The sequence below is a fragment of the Kogia breviceps genome, chromosome 19 (genome assembly GCF_026419965.1).
Source record: "Kogia breviceps isolate mKogBre1 chromosome 19, mKogBre1 haplotype 1, whole genome shotgun sequence".
Classification (NCBI taxonomy): domain Eukaryota; kingdom Metazoa; phylum Chordata; class Mammalia; order Artiodactyla; family Physeteridae; genus Kogia; species Kogia breviceps.
In genome coordinates, this window is record NC_081328.1 from 43,826,884 (window position 1) to 43,853,829 (window position 26,946).

A 26,946-nucleotide genomic window follows, 5' to 3' on the forward strand; every position below is an offset into this window, starting at 1 on the left:
CGCCTGCCAATGCAGGGGACACGGGTTCGTGTCCCAGTCTGGGAAGATCCCACATGCTGTGGAGTGGCTGGGTCTGTGAGCCACGGCCGCTGAGCCCGTGCGTCCGGAGCCTGTGCTCCGCAACGGGAGAGGCCACAGCAGTGAGAGGCCCGCATACCGCAAAAAACAAAAAACAATGCAGGTGGACACATTTTAACAAATGGAAAGTGCCATAAAGGGCCTGTCATTCTCATTCCTCCACGGGGATGTGAGCTTTTGGAGCACTTGTGTTCTAAGGTGGTAAGGTTTCAATGCTCCAAGCATCTTGATGAAAGAATATTTCTCCAGGGAATTCCCTGGCGGTGCAGTGGTTAGGACTCTGTGCTCTCACTGCCGAGGGCCCAGGTTCAATCCCTGCTCGGGGAACTAAGATACTGTTACCTGTGTGGTGAGGCAAAAAAAAAAAAAAAAAAAAGGAAGAAAGAAAGAAAGAATATTCCTCCAGACTATTTTATCCAACCCACAACCTACTCAACTATGTAATTTTAGCCACTTATTTCCAACTAGAAAGTCAAAGGAATAACCGTGCTGCCTTTCTCACTCTACCTGATATCTCTAACAGGCAGGTTTCTTTTTTTTTTTAAGATTTAAAAAATTTTTAATGTGGACCATTTTAAAAGTCTTTATTGAATTTGTTACTATATTGCTTTTGTTTTAATGTTTTGGTTTTTTGGCCATGAGGCATGTGGGATCTTAGCTCCCTGACCATGGATCAAACCCTCACCCCCTACACTGGAAGGTGAAGTCTTAATCACAGGACCGCCAGAGAAGTCCCTAAACAGACAGTTTTTAAAGGATGAAAGGTTAACAGATTTTCATGTATTATGTGTAGTCTTAAAAAAAGAAAATACAGTTTTTAAAATGATTTGTAAGCAAGGTTTCCAAATCAGTTCTTACAGTCAAACTATAAGATGTAGGTACAAAATTGTCCTTTCCTGAGAAGTGAGTGTCTCTTTAATTACAATGGGTTTTTTTGGGGGGGTACACGGGCCTCTCACTGTTGTGGCCTCTCCCATTGCGGAGCACAGGCTCCGGACGCGCAGGCTCAGCGGCCATGGCTCACGGGACCAGCCGCTCCGCGGCATGTGGGATCCTCCCGGACCGGGGCACGAACCCATGTCCCCTGCATCGGCAGGCGGACTCTCAACCACTGCGCCACCAGGAAAACCCAATTACAATGTTTTTGAAGATAAGCCAATATTGACTTTAAAGTGGGAAGAGAATGTATTTGCTTCTTTGCCACCTTTGTCTGGACCTCACTGACATCAGGTGATGGGCAAAGGTTCAGAAACACGTGGGAGGGGAAAGGGAAGGAGCGGAGCTTTACCAGGGGGTAGGTGATGATGAAGGCCACCCAGCCAATGAGCAGGAAGGTGCTCAGGATGATGGTAGCCATGTCCTTGAGCATGGAGTCCACAGGGGCCTCGGGCCTGGCGGGGGCATGAGCGAACTTCTCTTCCACATCTGGAGAAACTGTGGTAGGTGCATTTTCTGAAGTCTGGTCAACCAGGTCGATAACCTTGCATGGGAGAGAGTGGCGACATCACTGCAAAGTTTCTAGTTAAGTATAAATGAGCCAAACAGCAAAGAGAGGCAATGACTATTTACGAGGAATGACTACGGTGTGAGACATGTTGGATTTTTTTAAAGACCACAAAACCAGAAAATTGTTGCCTTTTTCAAAGCAACTGCCTTGAGAGGCTATGCACTCTTGCAGTGATAGTATCATTACTCAAAAAACGTTTTTAGAGAAACACTTTTGAAAGTGCCTTCAGATAGTATATTCTTTTGAAAATCCTTATTAAAGGCAAAAACATCCTTTCATGGTAGATTTGATGTTTGGGGGAACTCTGAAGTCATAGGTAACAAGTCTGGCGGAAAGTTGGGAGTCAATCTGGTAACAGCATTTCATGTTAAAAAGGAAAACCCCACGCGCACACACACACACACATGCGCGCACACACAGATATAAATAAAGCCGCTTTCTTATGTTGCTTGTCAACTTTCAGTGCAACTCCAAACACAAAACCACGTATTCAAACAGTCCACTATTTTTCAAAGTTTTTAAAAAGCATCAGAACCCTCTGTTAGAGCCCAAAATTAACTCAGATAAAGTGGAGCTTCTGCCGAAGCACCTCAGAATCTCTAGGACTTAAGAAAAATGCATTGATTTGATCTCAAACATCTACTGTTCCAGGTGTGCCATTATCACTTGCCTGGTGAAATGGACACACAGCCTCCTTGGCATCCCAAGGAGGGATGTGGGAAACGCTCACATTTCTCACCCCCCAGACTAACGCAGTGCCCTGCAGCCCCCTCCTGCAGACCCTCCCACAGGGTGCGGGGGCCTGTGGCTGGTGGCAGCTGAGGAATGTTCGCTGGGCACATGACCAGAGACAACACTCATCTAGTTATATTTGCTCACGTGTGCTTGTTTTAAAAAGTTAGTCTTATTACCAGATAAATGCACCTCAGAGTATTTTCATGGACTTTTAAAGGACTCTTTGTTCAAAATTAAACGATTAAACAGGAAAATCTCAACTACAGCCATCTCTGGGTGTTCGGTTATGGGTATTGTTTAATTTTCTTCTTTAAACTTTTATTTTCTAAGTGTTCAATAACAAATACGCTTGGCTTTAATCAGATCAAAATCAGATCAAGATTTTAGGGCACCAATGCTATCTCCAACCTGGCTCCCTCCAGAGATGAGGGACAGCTCAGCACACCCTGGAATCTTAAACATCCATGTGATTTTCTTCTCCTTTCTCTCTGGATAAAATCTAAATCTCTAACGTGAATCTGACGCCATCACAGCCCTCACATCAGCCAGCCGCTCCCCCACTCCTCTGACCCTGCCCACGGCCCCTTCTCAGGCCGGGCCCCCCACGGCAGGGCCGCAGGAGCCGCCAAGCCCGAATGGTCGGACCCCCAGCCCGGCTCCCACTCCCACCCTCCTGCACAGCCACCCTCCAGCCTCCCCACCTGCTCCGTGCCCCAGAAGGCTACCCACCGGGGCAAAGCGATGGGCTCCCTGCCCCCAGTTTCCAGCAAGGACACCAGCAGATGAGACAGAGCTGGAGTTCTGTGGGGCTGCCGAGCGTCTCATCTGAAGCTCCAGGCTCCTGGTCTGGGGCCCGATCCACTCCCTCCCTACCCGCTTCAGGCCCAAGTACACTCAGAGAACCCCAGAACTGCCCACAGTGTGAACGAAAACTCCCCTCGAATCATGCTAGCCCGGCTGGCCGTCTGCCTCCAGCTGAGACCCTGACAGCAGGCTGTCTGCCGGGGCTCAGGACGGCGGCCTGGGCCAGGGCCTCCCCACTACTCCACACCCATCTGTGGGTGCCCTGGGTCCCCGCCAGACCGAGCGGCCAAAGCAGGCCACTTTCAACAGGCCATGCCTGGCTTCAGAAAACCTCAGTCTCCTCACCTGCTCTCTTTGTCAGCTGTTCACTTGCTGCCCGGCTTGGAATATGGTTCCTCTGTAGCCGTGTGATCCCACCCCTTGCCCCCCATTGCCCACTGGGCATCCTTGGATGCAGTCAGGCTGTCTCCTCAGCCCCAGAGCTGGACATGCAGGGTTAGCCCCCCTCCAGGCCTTTACCTCTGCATGCTCCCCTCCAGCACCCCCTGTCTCTCCCACAGCCTCCCGGAAGCCCCCTTCCTCCCCGTCAGTCCTCAGCACTTTGTTTGCCGTGGATTCCCGTGTACCACTCTCCCCTCCTGAGTGGACTGCAGGCTCTAAAGGCAGGACAGGGCTTCCCTGGTGGTGCAGTGGTTAAGAATCCGCCTGCCAATGCAGGGGACACAGGTTCGAGCCCTGGTTCGGGAAGGTCCCACATGCCACGGAGCAACGAAGCCCGTGCGCCACAACTACTGAGCCTGTGCTCTAGAGCCTGCGAGCCACAACTACTGAAGCCTGCGTGCCTAGAGCCCGTGCTCCACAAGAGAAGCCACCGCAATGAGAAGCCCGCACACCGCAACGAAGAGTAGCCCCTACTCACTGCAACTAGAGAAAGCCCACGCGCAGCAACAAAGACCCAACGCAGCCAAATATAAATAAATAAATTTATGAAGGCAGGACAAATGCCTTATCCCCCAGCACCTGACACGCGGGGCCACCAATTGACTGTCCACTTCCCCACTCACCTCCTCAAAGCTCTTTTTCTCTGAGTCAGCAGGAATCACATTTTCCCGGTGTTTGGGCAGATTGTTGGGGAATCGCTCCAGCATCTTGGTAGATGCAGACAGTGGGGTCTCGTGGTGTCCTGTGAGAGGAAGCACACCTCTAATGAGAGCAGCGGTCACACTCGACCCACTAAGCTTAAGCAACCGTCACTACCCAGTGAGGGGCCCATGATGCAGACGCTCACATTTGTAAAGTGAGAGAAAGCGGGAGGCAGTGACAAGAGAAATTCCATCAAGACAGAATTTTTATTACTCAATGGCATTAGTGCAATATTCTGAATCTCACAACAAGGAGCAAAGAAGTGTCCTTGTCACGAGAGGGATCGGAATGTCCAGGACACGTTCAGAGCAAGGCTTGTGTGGATAATCCCTAATCAAGGCCGTACACTGTGAGGAACTAGGAAGCTTCATTAAAAGCTCAAGGAGGACTTCCCTGGTGGCACAGTGGTTAAGAATCTGCCTCCCAATGCAGGGGACACGGGTTCAAGTCCTGGTCCGGGAAGATCCCACATGCCGTGGGGAAACTAAGCCCGTGCGCCACAGCTACTGAGCCTGTGCTCTAGAGCCCGTGCTCCGCAACAAGAGAAGCCACCACAGTGAGAAACCCGTGCACCGCGACGAAGAGTAGCCCCCGCTCGCTGCAACTAGAGAAACCCCACAGGCAGCAACAAAGACCCAACGCAGCCAAAAATAAATAAATAAATAAATAAAATAAATGTATCAAAAAAGATATTAAAAAAAAAAAAACCCTCAAGGAGTTCTCCCTTCAACGCTGACCCCTGTCACATCACTCCACTAAGGGTACCAAGCCCCCATCTTGGTGTTTAAATCACGCAGGTGGAGTTCTATCCCCACTACCTAAACACGAGCTTCCCTCCTGGGAAGTGGTGAATTATTCAGAAGCCAGCACGTTTGCTGGATGGATTGGGGATACGGGTCCCTGTTTGTTCCTTCACTGTTCCCCACACAACTATTTCAAGGCTGCCTAGCAGTCATTCATTACACGTTTATTGAGCATCTACTGTGTGCGAGGGACAGAGCTGAATAACATAAAAGGAACGACATTTGATATGGCTGGATGATCTCTTTAGTTTTAAAGTTAAACGACTCCACACACCGCCCGGAAGAGCCAATCACTCTCTCAAGCTGGGCTCCCAGCACCCTGACTGCTTTATTCTCTGTTCTCTCACAGCGATCAGATCTCACCCCAATTCCAGTCTCACCCTAGGATCTGTCCTCTGTTCTCCCAAACCTATCGAAGATCATATGGTATGTATTTCCAAGACAAAAACAAACAAGAACTAGTCCGAGCTACGTACATTTCTCATCTGGAGAAAGCCCCTTGAACTCTCTCTCTTTGGGTCAGTTCTCTATCTGTACCGTAACACTGTTCGCTGAGGGAAGCCTAAGTTTGTCTTGAGCCACTACCAAGTTCCCCTTGTCTAACAAGGAACGCTGAGACGGCGGGATAACCTGAACTGGTCGCCCGCTTCAGACCTGATTCGCACTTGCCGGTGGGGCCCAGGGATCCGACCAGGAGTCTCTCCAGGTACCTCTGAGGCTCACGAACAGGAGACCGTCTCGCTAAGAGCAATGAGGTGTCCCCTCCACACGCCACCTTGCACTGCAGCGCCCGCTGCTCTAAGAGCTCCAAGTCCCACCCCTCGGCAGGGCACCTCCCAACATACTGCACCAGAAGGGGTTAGCCCGAATCCCCTCCTTGTCCTGTAGTCTTTGTAAACAGGCCTCCCCCGCAGTGGGGCCTTTAGCAATATCTTGGAGCGCACCCTGAACTGGCTTTGCTACGAATGTAATCATGAGCTCCTGAAACACTTCTGTACAAACAGAGCCTGGTCTTAGTGATGTATCTATCACCATCCAATTATGTCCAGGCTCCAGAGCTGAAAGCACAGGCCCTGCCCTGAACCTCCTGGATCAGGAGCTCCAGGGGTCATGCGTGTCTATCTGACGTAGGTCCCAGGTGAAGCTGAGAGCACCCCAGGTTAGGGCCACTGCTCTGGGGTAACCCACAGACCACACCACTCAAGCCTGCAGAACTCGTCTTATTTTCAAGATTAAAGTGAATGTGAGGATATCCTTAATGTCATCCACAATCACCAAATCAGAGGACATATTTGGACATAAATGAGCATATCCTTTTACCCGTGGCCCTCAGTCTACACAAAATTATCACTCAGTCCCACTACCTTATTTAGAAATGACCAGCTCTGAAGTTTCTCAAAAGGGCTTTCTGAACTGTGGGGTGCATCCCTAATTACTTCTTTATACCTTGTTGGGTTTCTCAGTTTTCTTACTTGGAAAACCTTTCCATTTTGAAAGGATATCATCTCGGGACTTCCCTGGCAGTCCAGTGGTTAAGACTCTGCGCTTCCACCGCAGGGGGCACAGGTTCAATCCCTGGTTGGGGAACGAAAGACCCTGCGCGCCGCAAGGTGCAGCCAAAATAAATAAATAAATAAAATAAAAGGACATCATTTTGCAACTGAGCCATGAAGATTTTTTCTGGATTTTTTTTGGTCTCACACATTTCCTTAGTTTCCAAAATTTTTTCACTTCTTAACCACTGGTAGACAATGTATCCCTTAACTGCTTTGTAAAACTAAGTGGCCCTGTGATTTTAATGGCCTCTGCCCACCCATCAGTTCTTTTTTTTCCTCCACTTTGGGCCCATTCACCCACACTTTCCGAACTAATTCTGTTCAAAAAAGGGTAGAAGTATTTTGTTACCTCTTCTGCCCATTATTTGGTAAAAATAATAACCAGAAGAAAAACAGCTGTAAGGAGTCAGGATGAACGAAGGACAACAAGGCCTGGGAGACTACAAAGCAACCGATCGGGGCTCCAGGACATCCAGTTTCCTTCCTCCCCGTGATGCCCAGTTACACACCTCCATCCAGATGCCACCGCCTGGCTGTCTCCTGGCCCTGCAGTCCCCCAGGCGGCTCCACACCCCTTTCCCGGCGCCCCCAGGCCTGACCTCTCTCTGCCCTGGTCGCGGAGCAACCACCGAGCACCACCGCACAGGGAGAGAACGGGGAGGACAAAGCTCACTGGCGCCTGCGTGCTCCAGCACCTCCTCGGGGCTGCACCCCCACCTCTCCCCACCTCTGGCGCTGGGAGGCGGCAGAATTGGGGAGGGGGCTGCCGCACTGGAAAGGCAAATCCGGTCAAGAAAACTCCGTCCTGCTCTAATTACTTGGGACACTTGCCAGACACACAGCTCCTGTCACCTCTGCCTGCATCGGTCACACTCGCTGCCTTGCGGTGTCATCTCAACTTCTTACCACTGATGGCCCTGGGGTCTCCAACCCCAGGACCATCAGTGATGGCGGCAGAAACAGAGGAGGAAAAAGGGACCACCCCAGGGGACTTCCCTGGTGGTCCAGTGGCTAAGACTCCACACACCCAGTGCAGGGGGCACAGGTTCAATCCCTGGTCAGGGAACTAGATCCCACATGCATGTCGCAACTAAGAGTTCACACGTCACGACTAAGATCCCCCGTGCCGAAACGAAGACCCAGCACAGCCAAATAAATAAATAAATAAATATATATATATATATATATTTTTAAAAGGGGCCACCCCACACACCCGGGACTTCTGCACCCAAGTCTAGCCTCTGACTGTTCACCACCCTCAATCCCTCCTGGGTCTTCAACCCTTTCCTTCCCCAGCCCCTCCTGCCCACGCCCACACCAACTCCCAAGTGACTTCTTCCACAGAAATTTCCTGTTTTCTTAACTCTGCGTGGATCTAACAAGGGTGCTGACCTTGCACGGGGTCAGCATAAGGAAATATTCTAGAATGCCGACTGCCAGTGCCTGGCACGCCCCAGACATTCAACCTGTGTCCGGTCACTGCACAAAGTCTACACTATTTAGTACTGGAGTTTTGGAACATTAGACAAATGATTTTTGAGAACTGACTTGGTAACGCAGCTAGCCTGTTTATTTTCCTTGGGGGTGAAATATTCCAAGGTCTGAAAGACCAACTTGGACATGAACGGAGCACAGAGCTGAGGACTGTTAACTGGCAATGTCGGCCCTTGGCCACCAGGAGGCAGCACGGCGTCACCACGGCCACAAGGAGCCCCCTCTTACCAATGAGCAGCCAGTAGTTGTGCAGGTAGTTGAGCTTGCTCTTCCCTTTGAGCCCAGGGTCGAACTTCAGGTCCGTGCTGGGTGTGATCACACACTCCCCTTTGTCTCCGATGGTGACACCGTCGGTCTGGGGCCCTTCCAGCAAAGGAAGGGTGCTGCCTCGGGGCTGGGAAGACAGATTGGAGTGAGGCTGGGGGTGCCCATGTGGACAGCAGTGTGCCTGCAACTGTCCTAAGCACATGTTCCTATCGTGGGGCTGGTCAGGAATGCAGGGCAGGACTCAAGGCCCCAGGACTGGGCAGGAGAAGCCCCTCCTCCCTCAGGACGTGACAATGCTGCACTGAAAATTCGGGGGACTTCCCTGGTGGTCCAGTGGTTATGACTCCGAGCTCCCAATGCAGGGGGCTTAGGTTCGATCCCTGGTCAGGGAACTAGATCCCGCACGCTGCAACTAAGACCCGGCACAGCCAAATAAATAAATAAATATTTTTAAAAATAAACACATAAATAAAATAAAATTCCCATGTCTTTTATTTATCTACTTATTTTAGCCACACCGCGCAGCACGCAGGATCTTAGTTCCCCGACCAGGGATTGAACCCGTGCCCCTTGCAGTGGAAGTGCGGAGTCCTAACCACTGGACCGCCAGGGAAGTCCCTCGGACGTCTTTTTAAACGTGGACATCTCTTTAAACGTGGGAACTGGGAAACAGGAAGGGTGTGTGTGGAACTCCAAGAGGCTACTGTGAGAAGCAGAAATAAGTGAAGGAGTTACACATGATACAAGTGACCAGGGTGGGAAAGCTCCGGCCACGAGCCCAGTGCTGGCTCGGGCACTGCTGGACCCAGGCAGGCGCTGCCCTGACACGGGAGCAGAGGACTGACTCACTGTGAAGACAGGAGATGGCAAACAGTTCAAACGTCATAAGGGCCAAAACGGCGGCCAGGACTGTGATGCCTCAGACACTCAGAGACGGAGCGCCTGAGGCAACCTGGCGAGGTCCCAGGAGGCTGGGCCGGTCACGAAAGGATGGACAGGATTTGAGGAGGAAAAAAGGAACACGGGAGAGCATCTGAGGTGTGAGGCGCAGCCTGAACAAGGGAACTCTTGGAACTCGGGGAGAGGATGGACAGTGCAGCCCCACAGAGACACTAGCCGTGTGGCAGTGCACGGGTGTCGCGGGGCTGGCCTGAGGGGAGCGTGAACCCCAGCTGGGGAGTCTAGACTTGAACCCGAAAGCCAAGGGGAGTAACCGGGGCTTCCTAGGCATAGGAGGCTGCTTTAGTCACGTGCACCTCTTCTCATGAGGTACTGACAGAACGTGGTACACGCAGAAATTGTTTCTGAGGATGTTAAGATCTGTGTCCTGCATCCTTAACTAAGGATGTTCATATATAATTCATTCGTTCATTGCTAAAATGGCACAAGAGTGTTTCGGAGGCTGCATCTATGAGCGCCCCCCCCCGCCCCGCACAGTGCACTCACCACAACGGCGACCCCCTCGTGTACCATTGAGGGGGAAGCATAGAGGCTGGTAGAGTATTTCCCCACGTACAGGGTGGGCCTAGGAGACAAACAGATACATGCATGTGTCATTTAATTTCTGGACCCCGCAAAAGGGGGCTCTTTGGAGGGGAGAATCACAGCCCCGAATCCCACTCCTAGTTGGAAGCACATTAGCCCCCGAGGCTCTCTGGGCCATGGGGGTGTAAAGACAGGGTACTGCCCTGGGAACCAGGAAAGCGGGGCTGCAGGCCCCGCTGTCACCGATGCCTTCGAAGCATGCACAGGCCACCTGCCTGCCAGCGGTGGTTTCCTTGTCTGCAAATGGTGGGGCTGCGCTAGCTCACCCCCCGTGACAGCTGAGGAAAGGACCACAAGCAACGACCACCCGGGAGAGACTGGAGGCTGGTGACCACGGCGCAGCTTCCAAGACGGCCCGACCAGGGTGCTTTGACAACTGAGCTGCCACCAGAATCCCCACTGTAGTGTCTTGTGGTTCCTAAAGATTCTAGAGGTTTTACAGAAGCCCTGAGAGAGTCAACTGCTCTCATCCAGGGGATGCACAGGAAATCCCAAACCCGGTGAGACTTCCAGTGGGTCCCTGTTAGGGGCATCGAGGAGGGGAGGGGATCTGGCTTTGTCCGTGGTTGGCAACAGCGTGACAACGTGAGGTTGCACATACAGACCCTGCTGGTTACTAGCAAGAGCCGGCCTGGGATGGGTCACCTGCTAAATTCTCTAAAGCTCTCTCAACAAACCACCTTACATTTGAACGGTGCCGTAAATTCAGAGAACATTTCACACTCATCCGATCTCCTCCACGCCTCCGCAAAATGGGAGACTGAGGCTCAGCAAGGCTAAGTGACGGAGTTACAGGCTATTCACAGGTGGGGATGGAGAACACAAGCCTGCTGAGTCTTAGACACACACACACCCTAACACTTTTATCTTGATTTTTAAAGCAAATACAACTTACAATAAAATTTTAGAAAATAACAGAAAGTTAAAAAAATAAATCCAGGGCTTCCCTGGTGGCGCAGTGGTTGAGAGTCCGCCTGCCGATGCAGGGGACACGGGTTCGTGCCGCGGTCCGGGAAGATCCCACATGCCGCGGAGCGGCTGGGTCCGTGAGCCATGGCCGCTGAGCCTGCGCGTCCAGAGCCTGTACTCCGCAACGGGAGAGGCCACGGCAGTGAGAGGCCCGCGTACCGCAAAAAAATAAATAAAAATAAAACACAAATAAATAAATAAATAAATCCATCTCTCATATTCCCACCACCTTAGATCCAGATTGTACTATAGTTACACAAGGCAGTCTCTTTCCTATTCCCACCCATAGTTTTAATCTATTTAATATCTGAGAATCTGAAGCATCCAGGGGTGTCCAGTTCTTAGATTCTGAGGTTTCAGAACAAGCTGTTCTTGGCTCTTTACGTTCCTCACGGCTTCAGGGACGCCGGCCCCGAGCCCCGGTCCTCAGGTCGCGGTACGGGACGCTGCTGCTACAGCACCAGAACACCAGGGCCACAGCCGCCCCCTTCTGCCCCGAGTCCCCGACTCACATCAGCTTGCTCTTTGCCTCCGTCTCCTTGGGGAATGGGTACTTCCACTTGGTGATGCGTCCCACCTCCCCCGACATGAAGGTCAGGTAGCGCAGGGTCTCCACAGCGACGTTGACGTGCATCACCTTCCGCAGGCCCTCGCGCTGCCAGATGTAAAAAGCCACCACGGGGGAAGCGTAGTTTTGGATCCACAGGACGTCCCCGGATTCACTGTCCACGGTCACCACCAGCCCATCGCCATTGGACACAAAGTGGGACATTTCTGTACAGATCAGATAAACATAGCGTGTCAAGTCTCACCCAGCTTGCGACCACATCCTCTACCCCCCTGGCAAGCTGCAGCCACTCAGCTAGAGGAAACAAGCCTTCTGGAGTGTTCTCAGATCGCCTCTGAACAACTCCACTGGCTTCCAGCGAAATAACTCTCTCAGGCCCTACGACAGCAAGACACTGAGAGCTGCCGGGTTTATAAATATAAGACAGGGTCACCCTCTCACTTGGTAATGTTCTTTCTTCACTTGGTAATAGCATTCGATTAATCAGTGGGCTTCAACTGCTGAGGAGAAAGGAAGCGATGGGGAGCCTACGAATCTGGCATTTGACAGCAGTCATTTCAAACTACCGAGCAAGCTGAAGTCAGGGCTGACCGCCACCACTGCCCACACGTGACCGCAGAGGAGGTCTGTCAGACTTGCGGGTACCAGTGTTAAGATGGGAAAACTGGCTTTTAGGTCACAAGCTGATGTTTAATTCTGCTTCTGCTTCCCATGGGCTTGTAGTTACTTCCTTCTGTGACACAGAGGGACTCAATAAAGTGTGCTCTCCCCCCTCTTGGGCTAAACTCGCCACCATTTTACCTGGGTTCCCTCCACACTTCTCACCCAGGCCCCTGCCTTCAACACTGACTACTGAGGGATTTACTACGAGTCCATGGGAAGTCCAGAACCTGGTGACCAAGAGTGTCTTAAAAGGAAATGCAGCTTTCTGGAGCCCTCGTTTCCCCACAGGTCACAAATACCCGCCCGAGCTCACCAAGCCACCGAGGTGCGGGGGGAACTTACTATATTCCCCGTCGTCCTCGGGCAGCGCAGCCGCGTAGTCGAAGTAGGTGGCGTTCCACCGGAGCTCGCGGGTTTTGGTGTCGTACATGGTGATGGTGTACTCTGGGGAACACACGCCAGCCTGTTACCGGGAGGGGCCACGGCACCTGCGGAGGTGCTGACCTCATCTAAATTATAACAGACGAATCCTCCCCAAATGGTGTGTAAGAAACCCAGGCCATCCATGGGGAGAGAGACAGGCCACATGGAGGAAGACTGGAGTCCCAGACGCAGGCGCGAACCTGGCCAACAGCATGTGGAGCGCAGACGAGCCACCCACGCGGTGCCCCTGAACTCGAGACTCACAGGGTCATGAGCGATGTCTTGGTGTTGTTTAAGCCACTTAAGTTTTCGGGTGGTTTATTATACAGTATAGCAAGAGACAGCTGAGATTAGAAATTGTTACCCAGATGTGGGATGGTGGCATCACCAAAACCTATAACGTGTGGCATTGACTTTGGGACCGGGGTAGTAGATGGAGGCTAGAAGAGCAGTAAGGAAACTGCTGCTGGAAGCTGAAAACGATGACCCAGGTTAGGTAGTGGTGACACAATTAGTAGGACTACTTCTTGCGGTAACTTGGAAAACAGAAAGAAAGTAGCTAATAAACTTGTGGATCTGTCTAAGGAGATTTCCAGGCGGAATGCAGAACATGCCAAATGGTTTCTCTTAACTGCGTGTGGTATGACGCAAGGCAGATAAGCTAAAGAAGAAACCATTCAGTTTTCAAGCTGAATCTAGAGGAACTATGGAGGGTCCAGGACTGATGCCCTAGCTGGAAAAGATTCTCAATTTAAAATATGGCCTTAGGGCAAAGATCAGGTTCAGGTGCTACCAGTAAAAAATGGCTTCAGGGTCAAGATCAAATCAAAGATGAGGCTGTAAGACCCTCCTTTGAGGCCTCAGAAAGATTTAAGGTGGTCCTACATGGACCCTCTGCTAGGTAAGAGGGTTCTAAGAACTGTAAGAGTGCTGTCTCATACCTCAAAGTAGAGAGATTTCTGGGTATGGCTTTATATCTAATGGAGTAGCCTGTAATTTGACACATGGGAAGCCCACGAAGATTTTTAAGGGAGTAATACCAGCATGGACCAAAAAAAACAGAGACAGTCAAAAATGGGGGGGAAAAAAAGTCCTCTTTATGCCCAACTTTCCATGGACAAGGAACAGACTGAGAAAGCTACAAAACCCTAACTGTTCCTTAAGGAAAAGAAAGGACTTCTCAGAGGGAAGGACGAGGCTGCTGAGAACAATACATTGAGGAACCAATTCCAGAGGGCAAGACTGGGCCCTAATCAAGGAATCTTCCCTGCCTTCAGGGTGGGGGAACCTGAAAACATGTGCCTGGCTGGATTCCAGGATCACTAAGGCCCAGTGACTGCTGTGTATCTATCTTTCCCTCCCTTTTTGAATGGGAGTGTCCACTGCAACTCTCCTATGTGTGTCACCATTGTACGCTGGAGGGGAGATAATGTGTCTCCTTTCATTCACAGGTCTCCAGATCAGGAGGAGCCTCGCCCACTTCCAAACCAGATACAGATCACAAGCTGCTGGATTTTGAGCCCCATGTTGTGGCTGGACTTGGGGAGTCTTGGGAAGGGGTGAGTATATTCTGCACATAGGAGGGCTGTGAACTGTTGCAACCAGAGGGAAGACTATGGTGGAAGGTCTGAAAAGATCACCATCATCAATGCTCCCCATCCCGGTACCCTACGTGACAGTCTTCCCACTATGAGGCTGGTCTATTTCCCCACCCCTTGATTCCAGGCTGGTCCCGTGACTTGCTTTGACCAACAGACTGCAGTGGAAGTGAAATTCCAGGACTTCTGAGCCCAGACCTTACAGGCACTGTAACGTCCACTTTTTTTTTTTGCCGTGCCTCACCGCTTACGGGATCTTAATTCCCAGACCAGGGATTGAACCCAGGCCCTCATCAGTGAAAGCGCGGAGTCCTAACCACTGGACTGCCAGGGAATTCCCACAATGTCCACTTTTACTCAAGAGGAGAACCCAGCTGCCACGTAAAGAAGTCCAGGCTATCTGCATGGAGCTGAACCAAGGTCCCAGACATCTGAGCGAGCCGAGCCAGTAGCCTGTGGAATGTAGGCCATCCATCCCGGCTGAGGCCATGGAATTGTGAGCAGTAAAATGTTGGTGTTGGAAGCCGCTAAGTTAGGGTGGTCTGTTATGCAGAGACCGATAATGGAAACAACAGACAGCATTATCCGCCCACACACACACTTCCACCAGACGCCAGAGCATAGCCCGATTCCCTCAGACACCACAATTCTACCTGAGAACCAAACAATGTTTATTCCTGGGTGCAGGTGGAAGCACTGTAAGGCTTTACTTGATGGAAACAGTTAACAAACAAACAAACCCTAAGTGGTCACTACAGCTGGAGTACTTGATATTTATGGGGGTTGGGGTGAGTGGAGAGTCCTGCAGTTTCACAGAGACCCTCCCCTGCGATGGCAGGCGAGCTCAGCCAGCCTCTAGAGCCCAAGATTATTAGTCTCACTCATTTTTAGAAAAGCACTGTTTTCTGTAGCACCTGAAGGAAGGTTCTGTCTCTCTTTTTTTTAAGGCCTTGGCTACCTGAATGCTTAGACCTAAGTTTAGTGCTCAGTTGTAATGATGGCATCTTAGGTTTTGGGTATAATCTTTCCATTCTAAATGTTTTCTTGCTTCCCCTTTTAGCTCTATTTTAGCCGTCCATTCCACAGTTTTTATGGAGTAGTGGTATAGGTCAGGGGCTGCACACGTGAAAGGAGTAAGGCAGATCCCTGGAGGAAAGGGCCCCCACGCATTCTCTCGCTGCAGCCTCTGAACACCTGCTACGTGTCAGCAATGCGCCAGGTGTGGAGACTCGGCAGGCGAGCAAAACCCAGCCCTGCCCTCGGGAAGCCGACAGTCTAGCAGGGGAGGGAGAAAACATGCACATATGATTTAGAAACACGTAGTGACGAGTGTTGAGAAGGAAGGGGCTCTAGAGGGAGGAGGTGGGAAGTGGTGTGCTGAGGGTGCTGCTGATGCCTGGAACGGGCCACCGATGGGCGGTGTGAACGGCTGTGCGTGCCGAGCATGGAGAGCTGTGGTCCCCGGGCAGTGGGGGAGCTGCGAGGAGGGGAAAGGCTTCATGGAGAGGGAGCCTTCTGAGCAGCGCCGGGAAGGAAGAATGGACGCCGGCCACACAGGCAAGAACGTGTGTACCTGGTAGAGACGGACCCACTACTCCAAGTTTAAAAAAAACTGCACTGCTTATTCTGGGACCTGATTGGAAATGCTTAAGTGAGGGAAATGCAGTGGGGGAAGAGGCGAAAGAGGTAGCAGAGGCATCAAGGGGGCTTTGTGGGCTACGGTGCAGTCAGACTGCAGTCCTCAGGCACTGCGGAGCCACCGGGCTGGGGGGCGGCTCTTATAAAGGGGAATGACATGGTAAATCTGTGTGTGGACTAGACAGCTCTGGCCAGCTTCTAGAGAATGAAGCCCGGAGGCAGAGACCCATGGGGAAGCTACTTCAGGTCCTTTTTTTTTTTGGTACGCGGGCCTCTCACCATTGTGGCCTCTCCCGTTGTGGAGCACAGGCTCCGGACGCACAGGCCCAGCGGCCATGGTTCACGGGCCCAGCCGCTCCGCGGCATGTGGGATCTTCCCGGACCGGGGGCACGAACCCGTGTCCCCTGCATCGGCAGGCGGACTCTCAACCACTGTGCCACCAGGGAAGCCCTTCAGGTCCTTTTTTGCAGACAGGCAGGTTGTACATGATAAAAGGTTCCGTCTTACCTGTTCGCCCAAGATACAGAAGAGAGGTTGATGGGCAGAGACTATCTGCAAAGGCCGAGGACAAAGTCTGCTGTTTCTCCCCAGTCAGGAGGTCAATGACGTACCAGATGTCCTGCTTTTTACCTGCAGGGTCACAAGGACACGCTGTGGTTTACACTCACCCAATATGGAAAAAAAACATCCCTGCCAAACTAGCAGCCCAAGCTGTTCTCTGCACTGACAGACAGGCCTGAAATTCTTACGATGTCAAACACATTTCTCTGTTGCTCCAGGGTGACAAGGTTAATGGTAATGTGGAGATAATAAAACTTCTTGGACCACTGGGTCTTAGAACAACTTAACAGCCTAGTCATGGTATAAAAATTTCTCCAAGCCCAATAATGTAATAACTCACAGATTTTATTGCTCTGATGAGTGGCTTTAAATATGAAAAATCTGGCCTGTAAAGGCAATCCTTTTCCCAGAGACTAGGATCTATATAAATCCAGAAATGTACCCAGGGGTTTGTCTCCCTGGTAACCATCATTCATATATCTCAACATCCCTACTAATGAGCCCTCATGTAAAGAGGATCTACAGTTACCGTTTATAACTCTAATTAGCTGGTACCTGTGACCGGGCAGTAGAGTTGGTGGCAACCTGGTGCTAATGAGGCCAAAGTTATCTTGACCTTGACCCCAGCCAGTAAGTGACTCCCCAGTCACATGCTATACCCCTCCCCTCATTCAGCTGATTAAAAGGTATAAACAGGTGGACAGCATAGCCAAACAACACGATTAGGAAAGCTCAAAGCATATGTATCAATACCTATGGTTATATATACCAGAGCATCCTAGTAATGGCGAGTTCCTAAGAAATCTGCTTTATAAATACAGGATATTATTACCACTGCGATTTCAAGATAAATACAGCTCCCACCTGAAGGTCAATGCCTTCACTGTGATGAGCACGTTTCTGTTTTGTAAGGCTTGCTTTGTAAGACAGGCCTTGTCTCTTGTCTCTTCCTACCTTATTGGCCAAGTTTCCTATTTCAAGGGACTCTTGGAAGCACAGTACCAAGATGCCAGGAAGATCACAGGGCATTAGAATTTGCTAAAGCTACACTTAGTTCTAACAGGGGTAGCACACGTCCGAAACTTGTCTGTGGATCGCAACTTTCCGTTCTCAAAGACAAATCTTAATGTGAAAAAGATCTGAAGATAGAAAACATCACCAAACAGCTGTGACCAGGATCCCTTTCCATCTGGCTTGGACCCTTCCGGTTACTTCAAGGACCATCACAGTCTGCATAACTCAGCTACCACTTTAATGGATGGATTGGCCAAATGCCACAACTTTTAAATGCACCCTAAGTGATGAACTGCTGGTCAGAGCTGGAAGACCAGACAGAAAACAGTGACACAGATGGTGAGAAGATGTTCAGAGGGGCCCGAGGCACGGGCCCCGGAGACAGAGAAAGCCTGTGCTGATCACTTCCTCTGAAGCCCCAGGCTGGGGGCCTCCTCATTCTGAAGGTGTGTGAGGAAGCAAGAGCCCCAGTCTCCTTAGACAAAAAACTTAAAATCCAGCTTGCGCCTGCGCCTGAGGCCCAGAAACACACATAAAGCTCCCGAGGCATGAATAGGCAATAAGCACTTTAAGTTCCTCAGAAAGCAAGCTGCTTTATAAATACAGGATATTATTACTACTAGGCTTTCAAGACAAATACAGCTCTCATTTGTGTTACAAATGCATTTTTATTGACATTTTGGCAGCAACATGGTAAAAGAAAAGCAGCTGATCTGATGCTTTGAAGATGTGACCCCTGTAGGTATGAAGGCAGCTTATCTAAGCAAGCTGTTAAGTGCTGTTTTTAATCCAATATTCTGATAGCAGGAAATACTAAGAAAGCCCTATAATTAATAGGCAGAGCCTGGCTTCCCTTTCTTGGCTCAGAGGATGGTATTCACTTTAAATTTCATCCAGTTGCTTCTGGGTACATTGCAAGTTGCAATCTGTAAATCGCAAGGGTAGGTCAACACAGCAGCTAAAAGCTTGTTAAATGAGTAACCTAATGGTGTCAAGTCTGCTCCCAAGTGGGGGGAACCCTTTCTTAATAGGTCAGCTGATCCTGGCGTGAACCAGCACAACCGAGGCAAGAAAGACCTTTCCCAGAAGGGCCAGTGGGGGAGTGACTCTACACCTCTCTCTCAGCCACACCACTTTCCCAGATTCTGGGGTTCATTTCCAAAAGGGATCAAAGTTTCAGGAACCCTTACCCATGTAGAGAATTCCATCCGAACTTCGGCACGGGGATGCCTGCACCAACTCTGGGATCGTAAAGGGAAGTTTCTTAAAAAAAAAAAAAAAAAAAAAAGGAAAAGAGAAAAAAAAAAGTTAACCAAGTCTTGTGTACTTATTACAATTTCACTGCACAGTTTCTGTGACCCCAATTCTGCTAAAAGGGGAGGAGCACTGTTGATGGTAGATGTGAGCTTTCCGGGCACCCCAGGCTCCCGTCTCCACTTTGGACAAGCCCTCAGCTCCCAGGTTCCGGGCACTATAAACAAGACTTCTTTTACTTGACAAGCCCCTCAAAGTCTCTTGTCCAGAGCGCTCGGGGGGATGACACAAACCTTCTCCGAAAAGACATACAAATATGGAGAGCTATACAATCTTTGAAATTCTGCGGGGGATGGGGGGGGGGCGGACAGGAAGAACTGTCGCAGAGCCGGCTTGACTGAACAGAAAGTGCTTCTGAGACTGGGGGTGAGCCACGAGACCATTCGGAAGAGAAGCAGCCTCGGTGCCCAGCTGAAGCCTGGGGGGGGAGGAGAAGTCATCACCCGTGGGCAACACAGGAGTTTGAGGCAGGAAAAGAAGTTTTGGTGTTTTCTCTAGCAAATAATTCTCTACTGAAAAACAGAAGAAAAATGGGTCTTTGGGTATTAAAAGGAAGTTATGGTAGGTGCCAGGAAAAGAAGCTCAGAGCAATCCACACGTTTCAGCTGCATTGCATCATAAAACCGATTCTTCTGAGTCTACAGCTGACATCTGAGCAGTTCTTTTGGTTAACGTTTGTTTCAGAATACTTTATTTTTGGAACATTCTGTGTTCTTGAAACCGTTCCACAGATACCTGCTTCTACGCCGCTGTCCCCTTTCTCTCCAAGAAAGCAGAGATTTCTCTTGAGCTTTAGTAAACAGAACTTTAAATAACCAATAATGTGGATTTCCCCATCACCCCGATGTTTAAACTGAGCCTTAGCAAAGGAAAAATGCCACGGAGAAGCAGTAACGACTGGGTTTCCCTCAGATGTTTCCGAGGATCAGAAAGTCGTTGCAAGGTTTCCAGTCTGGAGCCTGGCGGTGTCTGCTGAGCGCCTCCCGTGTGCTGGCCGAGCCACGAGAACCTGGTGGTCCAGGTCAACGTTTCTGAACTCTGAGCTGTACGTTTAAAAGCTCACTGCCCAGGCCCCAATCCAGACCACCTGATTCAGAATCCCCAGAAATTTTTTTTTTTAAGCTCTCAGGTGATCTCAACGCACAGCTAAATTGAAGATCAGTGGTCTAGAGCCTCCTCCGGAGTACAAAGGAGCTAAACACACTCACCGTCAGGCCTTCATTATTCTTGCCCCCAAGCGTATACAGGCTGCCATCGTTGGGATCTGGGAGGAATGCAGGCCTAGAGGTTAAGCAATAAGTATCAGTAATAGATTATAGCCCAGGGCACAGAGTAAAATACCAAAGCCATGCAAAGCCATGACTGGTGGGGTGGGGGGAGTGGGGGGTGTGTGTGTGTGTGGTGTGTGTGTGTGTGTGTGTGTGTGTGTGTGTGTGTGTAAAACAATTCCATCCACTGCTCTTTCATTTTACCCGCAGATAATAAAATATCCTTCTGGTGCTCTATACTATACTTGAATGAAAAAAAAGCAACCTACAAAGGAAAACCAGTACAAAACCACAGAAGACTAAATCATCATTCCGTCAAAGCGTCCTGGATGAAGGTAAAATAAATGAAAAGGACCCAGCAAGTCTGCTTTTCAGTTTCCCAGTCAGTTGCATATAGAACTTCAACAATTAATATTTAATAGCATGGCATGGTACATAAACAGGGAGAACAAATCTGCTTTTGGTGTTCCACAAACATTCATTTTCAGGAGGCAGTAGAAGCAGACTCTGAAAGCTTGACATGAGGAAGAACCTGCCAAGGGGGTGGGTCAAGGTCTCATCAGTAGCGTCCCAGGAAGCAGGTTCGACATGCTCTTTTGTAAGGTTAACCTGCTAACGCCTGAACTACGTCGCGTCACTCAGAAACCCCTTGCTGAACCTTTTCTCTAATGAGTTTATAGCATCATTTGAGGCTCTTGGAGGTGCCATCCAACTTTTACTCCAAAACACACACTCTAGTAGCAGGTCACGTTCCTGTCTCCTCTCCACGGTTAAAGCACAGTGAAGAGGGAGAGATCTAAAGACCCCTGGGCCCTCCTGAGGACTTGGGAAGCTTAAGTTCCAAACTCGACTTAAGTTACATCTCAAAGAAGCCTTTTTAATACCATTGCCTTCCCACCCCGCCTCCCAGGGAACTGACCACCCTCTCCCCAACACAGGCTTCTTTCTTTCAAAGCACCTGTAAGACTTCCTATGTCTCAGTCACTCTCATTCTACCTTAAATTTATGCATACGTGTACTCCCAGCAACTAGCTTCATAAACCCTGATTGAATAAAATAGGAAATGAATTAAAGGGAAGTGCTGCAGCAAATCAGAAAACTTACTCTTCCACATGTGTTGGAACCTGCAGGACTGGATCTGTACAAAAGAACAACAACAAAGGCATTGTCAGATAGACTCTAAAGTATCAAGATCCCTAGGGTTCCCAGGACTAGCTCACAAGATGGACCGATAAATTTATCTACATGAGATAACATGTGTGAAGGCACTAGAAAACTCACACACAGAAACACAAATGTAAGCTCTTAACACCCGTCGCCGAGATTGGAGAGAGGCCTGAGAGCAGAAGGGAGCTGCTGTCAGGAAACGTGCCTCTAACTCGGGGGACGGGCGTAGGAGGACACACTGGTGACAACCCACACTGGGCAGTGGGTGACAGTGTCACTGTCTGACACGCCAAGGACCTTCTAAAACCTAAATCACCCCTTGGTCAGATGCCTGTCCTGCTGCTAGATTCTCCCATGGGGAAAAGCAAAACTGTGACCTAAGAAGCAATTTGGCTGTTGATGAGAATTTGACTGGATGGTGCATGGTAAATACACGCCTTTGGGGCAGCAGTATGACAATTTTAGAGCCTTGGGTGTTCATTCTTCTGGATTCCCTTCGATCCATTAATTCCATTTCTAGAAAATCTAGTTTAAAAACAACACAAAATGTGGAAGATGCTTTCAGGACAAAGATCCTCACAGCAGCATCACAAATGACCTAACTATTCAGTGATTTGGTTAAATTATGGACTGTCCACTTGGTAGAAAGTTAAGGCTTCCGAAAGGGCTTATAAAGTTTAAAAAACTGTATAAATCTTTATACTGCTATGTTCAGGAGAAAAGATAACATTGTACCTAGAGTATTAATGCAGCTGAGGAGAAAAACCTTCCATATGCATTAAAAAAAAAAAAAAAAAAAAACGAGATGGAAAGGCCAGAAAAAAGAGTGGGAACTGTAAGTTATCTTTGTTGGAAATAGAAATGACTCCCCCACCTTTTCTATATTGCCCCAAATTTCTACAAAAGTAGGCATTACTTTTTTTTTTTTTTTTTTTTTTTTTTTTTTTGCGGTATGCGGGCCTCTCACTGCCGCGGCCTCTCCCGCTGCGGAGCACAGGCTCTGGACGCGCAGGCTCAGCGGCCATGGCTCACGGGCCCAGCCGCTCCGCGGCACGTGGGATCCTCCCGGACCAGGGCACGAACCCGTGTCCCCTGCATCGGCAGGCGGACTCTCAACCACTGCGCCACCAGGGAAGCCCTAGGCATTACTTTTGAAATCAGAAAAAAAGTGTTTTCTCCAAGTCAGTTTTAATATTCACAATAGTCTAAGTGGCAGAATTTCTCCCTCCCTAGATCCTCCTGGACACAAGTCACGAGGATGCGCCTGATTCCACGGGGTGGATGGAGGTGGGAGAGAGAGGCCACTGACACTGCTGTGACAGAGCTGAATCCCCAGGCACAAGACCGCACAGCGATGAGGCATTTCCAGCCATCAAGACCCCACAGGCTACAGGCCACGCTGCCTACAAGTTCAAAGCTGGGGACCAGGACGGCAAATACTGCGATATGATTTTGGACACAGGCTCTGCTTATGGTGACAGACAGCTGTCTAACTCGCTGGGTCCAGCTTGGATTCTCAGGTGAAGGAAACTCTTTCAAGCCTTATCATCTGTTGACTTTGCTTTACAAACCCGGCTCTGACACAAAGGCATATGGGTGTTCACAACAACAGAAGCGCACACACCACGTGTGGTCTGTGGGCGGCAAACAAACAACTCATTAAAACCAAAAGCATTTCAGGAAACAGGAGGAACTTTCAGTCAGAAAGCACATGTTTATTGTTCCCATTAATCACCTCCCGGTACACTCTCACAAACAGACTGCTGCAAGAGACAGGAAACACAGCACTCACCCCTACTGAAACAGTCAGGGAGCAATTATAACCCCGCTCCTCCAACGCCGCCCAGAAGCCGTGCACGCCAGGGACAGCAAGAAGGCATATTCCAAAGAAAACACAGTCAAGAGGGCGTCGGTTTTGTTCACTTCAGCCACTTAAAGGTATCGACACAGATGAGGAGGACACTATCAAATCCCAGCCAGTCACCAGAAACAAGACGTGGAGACCAACGGGATTTCGATTCTTGTTCCTGAGCTTATCTTTGCTGCACAGTGTTTGCTCACTCTCAGGGTCTCGTCCTCTGGCGCAGACTTTCCTGGTTTTCTAGAGCTTATTCACTGCTCACCTGACACAGAGGCCTCAGGTCCCAAAGTGTGCCCTGCACCAGAAAGGTTCCAGTTAAGACACAGGCCACCAGCAGAAGCCAGAGAAGGACGGGTAGACACCTACATGGGTGTTGAAGAGCCATGCTTTCTCCTAGGCTTAAAGGGGAAATGAACTCCAGCAGGGGTACCTTCACATCCACTCATAACATATAGGGCCCCTGGAATAAACATCTGCAGAGCCGCAGGCCATGTCACAGCACGACTGTTAACACAGCTCCGATACAGGCAAGCAAATGTGTAACCGTGACCTATTCCACACATTTTTTTTCCCTTAAAGAATCATTTGAACCTGAGCTTTGCTTTAAAATACTACAGGAAAAAAAAAAAATCATATGGGAAGGGGGCAGATAAGACAAAAAATGGCAGCCTGTTGACAATTGTTTAAAGATAGAATTGACAACACTGGCCTGTCATTTTACTGTTCTCTCTACATATGCTTGAAATTTTCCATAACAGAAAAGGTTAAAAGATAAAAATATTTGAAAAGCCAGCAAAAGGCACCATCTGAAAACGTGCACTGAAAGCCTAACACGAAAAAGGAGTTGTTTTGGATTTAATAATGAGAACTGGCTATCAGGCAAGATTCTTGCTCTTAAAAAAAAAAAAAAAAATCACCCATGTGAAAAGAAACAGTGGTCTAACCCTAAGGCTATAAACAAACACTGGTACAAAATAAGCCTCTCTATCTATAGGGGACTGATAAGGATAAAAGCCATCTCACAAAGCTGCTTTACTTTCAGAAGGAAAAAAAAAAGGGTTACTTTACAAGTATAAAAATGGGTGTTATTCAAGGTAAAGGTAAAGATATCAGAAGAGGAAAAAAAAAAAAGCTGAAATCAGTGTTTGGTCTCCAAGATTAAGACAGAAACAGATCTGCCCACTGCTCCCCTGGGAGCAGCCACTGTACTTGGTTCCCCTCCAGGGTCCATCCAGCTCAGACCTGAAACGGCGCAACCTTTACTCTTGGAGAAACCTGGGTGAGGTCAGGTGACACTCATGGCTCCTGTTTTGTGCTGGTCGGATCCTCCGTTTCAATCTGAGGCAGAAATGACTCAAAATAAATGTAAACATCTTGCATCTACAAAAGAAGTGAGTTTTCATCTTTCCAAGAACCTCACACCTTCTCCCTGTGCGCTGGACCCCAACCGCACTCTCCACTCTGCTCCCTTCTTGAGCTCTCAGTCCATCAGCAACAACAGCTCTACCCTTCACCCCGCAGGCTATCTATCCCACGTGCCTGCTGCCCCAGCCCACGGGCTGCATCCCTCCCCTCCTCAAGTCTCTCCACCTCCTGGCCTCTGTGGCCCTTGCACTGCACTGATTTTTCACTCACCTCTCCCTCTCCCCTCTCCTCCCCACTCCCTACTCCAACAGGGAGGAACTTTTCCAGGTTCTCCCCTCAGTTCTCTCCGAGAGCACATCCACCTCTGTGGCTCCAACCATAACCACAGTGGGGAAATTCTAGGTCCCCCCCCAATCTCTCGAGCTCTCTTTTCTGGACCGACTGGACACTTCCACCATCTCCTGCCAGCACCTCGACCGCCAGCTGCCCAAATCATACCCTCCATCTTTCTCTCCAGCCTGGTCTGACTACCCGATTTTGTTAACGCCATTCTCCTAGAAGGCGGGCAAGCCTCAAACCGTTCAGTCAACGCTCATTTCTCTGCAAGCGCCTACCATCAGAAGCCAAACGCCATGGTCTATTCCAGCATTCTGTTTCCTACTCACAGCATCCCTTCAGCATCATTGGAAACCCTTGTCTTTCAAGCGCTCCCTTTTCTCCTAGTCTGTGTGCCCTTTGGGATCAGAAAGACCTACGCTTAAATCCTACTCTGCCAAATCTCTCTGAGCCTCAACTTCCTCATCAGTGAAGAGAAAAAAAGAAATAGAGATAATAACACCAAACTCAGGCAGCATCTCCATGTGGATTAAGGAAGGTTAAATATTTGTTAAGACTGTAAGTCAGTGCCTTGAGAGAGAAGAGTGATCCTTCTAAAGACGTAAATCAGATGATGCTTCCCTGCCACTCACAATTCTTTGATGGGTCCCATCTCGCTCACACAGTGGCCTACAAACCCCACGCAATCCCACCCTCCCACACCCACCCTGGCACTCTCCGATTATCTCCTCACTCTATTCCGGTGCGGAGGAACGCTGGAATGCTGGAATGCCATGCTGGAATACAGGGTATTCCTCGAATACTGCCAAGCCTGCCCCTGCCTCGGGGCCTTTGCATTTACTGTTCCCTGTGCCGAGGTCTTTGATCAAATGTCACCATCTCAGAGAGGTCTTCCACGACCATCGCCTACCCCCCAGGATTCCCTAACCCTCTCCCCTGCTTAGTTTTTCTCCGTGACACTTACCACCTCCAAAGTACTGTGTATTTTGCTTATTTTTTTAATGTCTGACTCTGGCCACTGTAAGTTTCAAGGGGGCTGGGATTTATCTTTCGCTGCCTGCTATACCCCCAACATCTAAAACAGCGCCTGGCGCACAGGAGCCGCTCAGTGTATTTACTGAATGGGGCAATCAATAAATGTTACTTTCCTTCTCACTTGCACTCCTGCCCTGCCTGGATATCCGCCGCTGATCACTTCTACAATCCAGCAGCTATGCTCTATCAACCCTCAACCCAGAATGCACCTAGCAATCCCTTTTCCTCTGCCCAGGCTTCTGAGCACTGCCGAGGAAAACACTATCATCACTTGTGGAGATACCAAGATATATGTATGGCCAGCTGGGCCCCATGTCACAGGAGATATGTTTATCTACTTCCTGGTTGGCCTCTGTTCCCCGTTCCTCACAGCTGGTGTTTCAGACCTTCACTCCTTGCCTCAAGGCTCCTTCCTCTCTGCACATGACCCCCCTCTGTGGCACAGGGGAAGTGAGGGGGGCAGAGCAAGTTCTCAGAACTTCCTACCCCTCACCCTCCAGGTCTGCCCAACCCCACCCTTCCCTTCCCATCTCTATAAAAGGACGTTTTCGGGGGCTTCCCTGGTGGCGCAGTGGTTGAGAGTCCGCCTGCCAATGCAGGGGACATGGGTTCGTGCCCAGGTCCGGGAAGATCCCATATGCCGTGGAGCGGCTGGGCCCGTGAGCCATGGCCGCTGAGCCTGTGCGTCCGGAGCCTGTGCTCCGCAACGTGAGAGGCCACAGCAGTGAGAGGCCCGCGTACCGGAAAAAAAATAAATAAATAAAAAATAAAAGAAAAAAAATAAATAAAATAAAAGTACGTTTTCACCGTCATGTGCCCAGATATTTCACACTCACACATCTAAAGCCCCCAGACAGTATCCTGTCTCCAAGGATCTTCAAATCCTTCTGGCTAACTCCTTCCCCTCTGCCTACAAACACACCAAACCTCTGGGGTCCCCTTGCCTCCTTTGTACATGCTCCCCGTTCTCCCCTAAATGCATCCACTTTAAGTGTACAGTTTGATGAGTCTTTTTTTGGGGCCATGCTGCACGGCTTGCGGGATTTTAGTTCCCTGACCAGGAATCGAACCTGGGCCCTCGGCAGTGAGGGCACAGGGCCCTAACTACTGGACCACCAGGGAATTCCCTCAATGCGTCTTGAAAAACATGCACATCTCCGTAGCTACCCTCACGATCAAGATACAGAATAATTCCATCACCCTGAAACATCTTCTCATATCCCCTTAGATTTA

The 26,946-nt window shown here is 49.8% G+C and overlaps 1 protein-coding gene across 2 annotated transcripts in view; it reads right to left on the reverse strand.

Moving 5' to 3' along the window:
* Positions 1 to 26,946, reverse strand: part of ERN1 (endoplasmic reticulum to nucleus signaling 1) — a 95,829-nt gene that overhangs the window by 12,177 nt on the left and 56,706 nt on the right. For both annotated transcript variants that reach the window (XM_059046901.2, XM_067022203.1), the window contains 10 exons: positions 21,054 to 21,087; positions 19,890 to 19,962; positions 18,558 to 18,630; positions 16,300 to 16,422; positions 12,475 to 12,576; positions 11,414 to 11,675; positions 9,834 to 9,912; positions 8,349 to 8,514; positions 4,189 to 4,307; positions 1,367 to 1,558 (listed from right to left, as the gene is read on the reverse strand). In XM_059046901.2, coding sequence (XP_058902884.1) covers positions 1,367 to 1,558; positions 4,189 to 4,307; positions 8,349 to 8,514; positions 9,834 to 9,912; positions 11,414 to 11,675; positions 12,475 to 12,576; positions 16,300 to 16,422; positions 18,558 to 18,630; positions 19,890 to 19,962; positions 21,054 to 21,087 — 1,223 coding nt within the window. The remainder of the gene's footprint in view (positions 1 to 1,366; positions 1,559 to 4,188; positions 4,308 to 8,348; positions 8,515 to 9,833; positions 9,913 to 11,413; positions 11,676 to 12,474; positions 12,577 to 16,299; positions 16,423 to 18,557; positions 18,631 to 19,889; positions 19,963 to 21,053; positions 21,088 to 26,946) is intronic.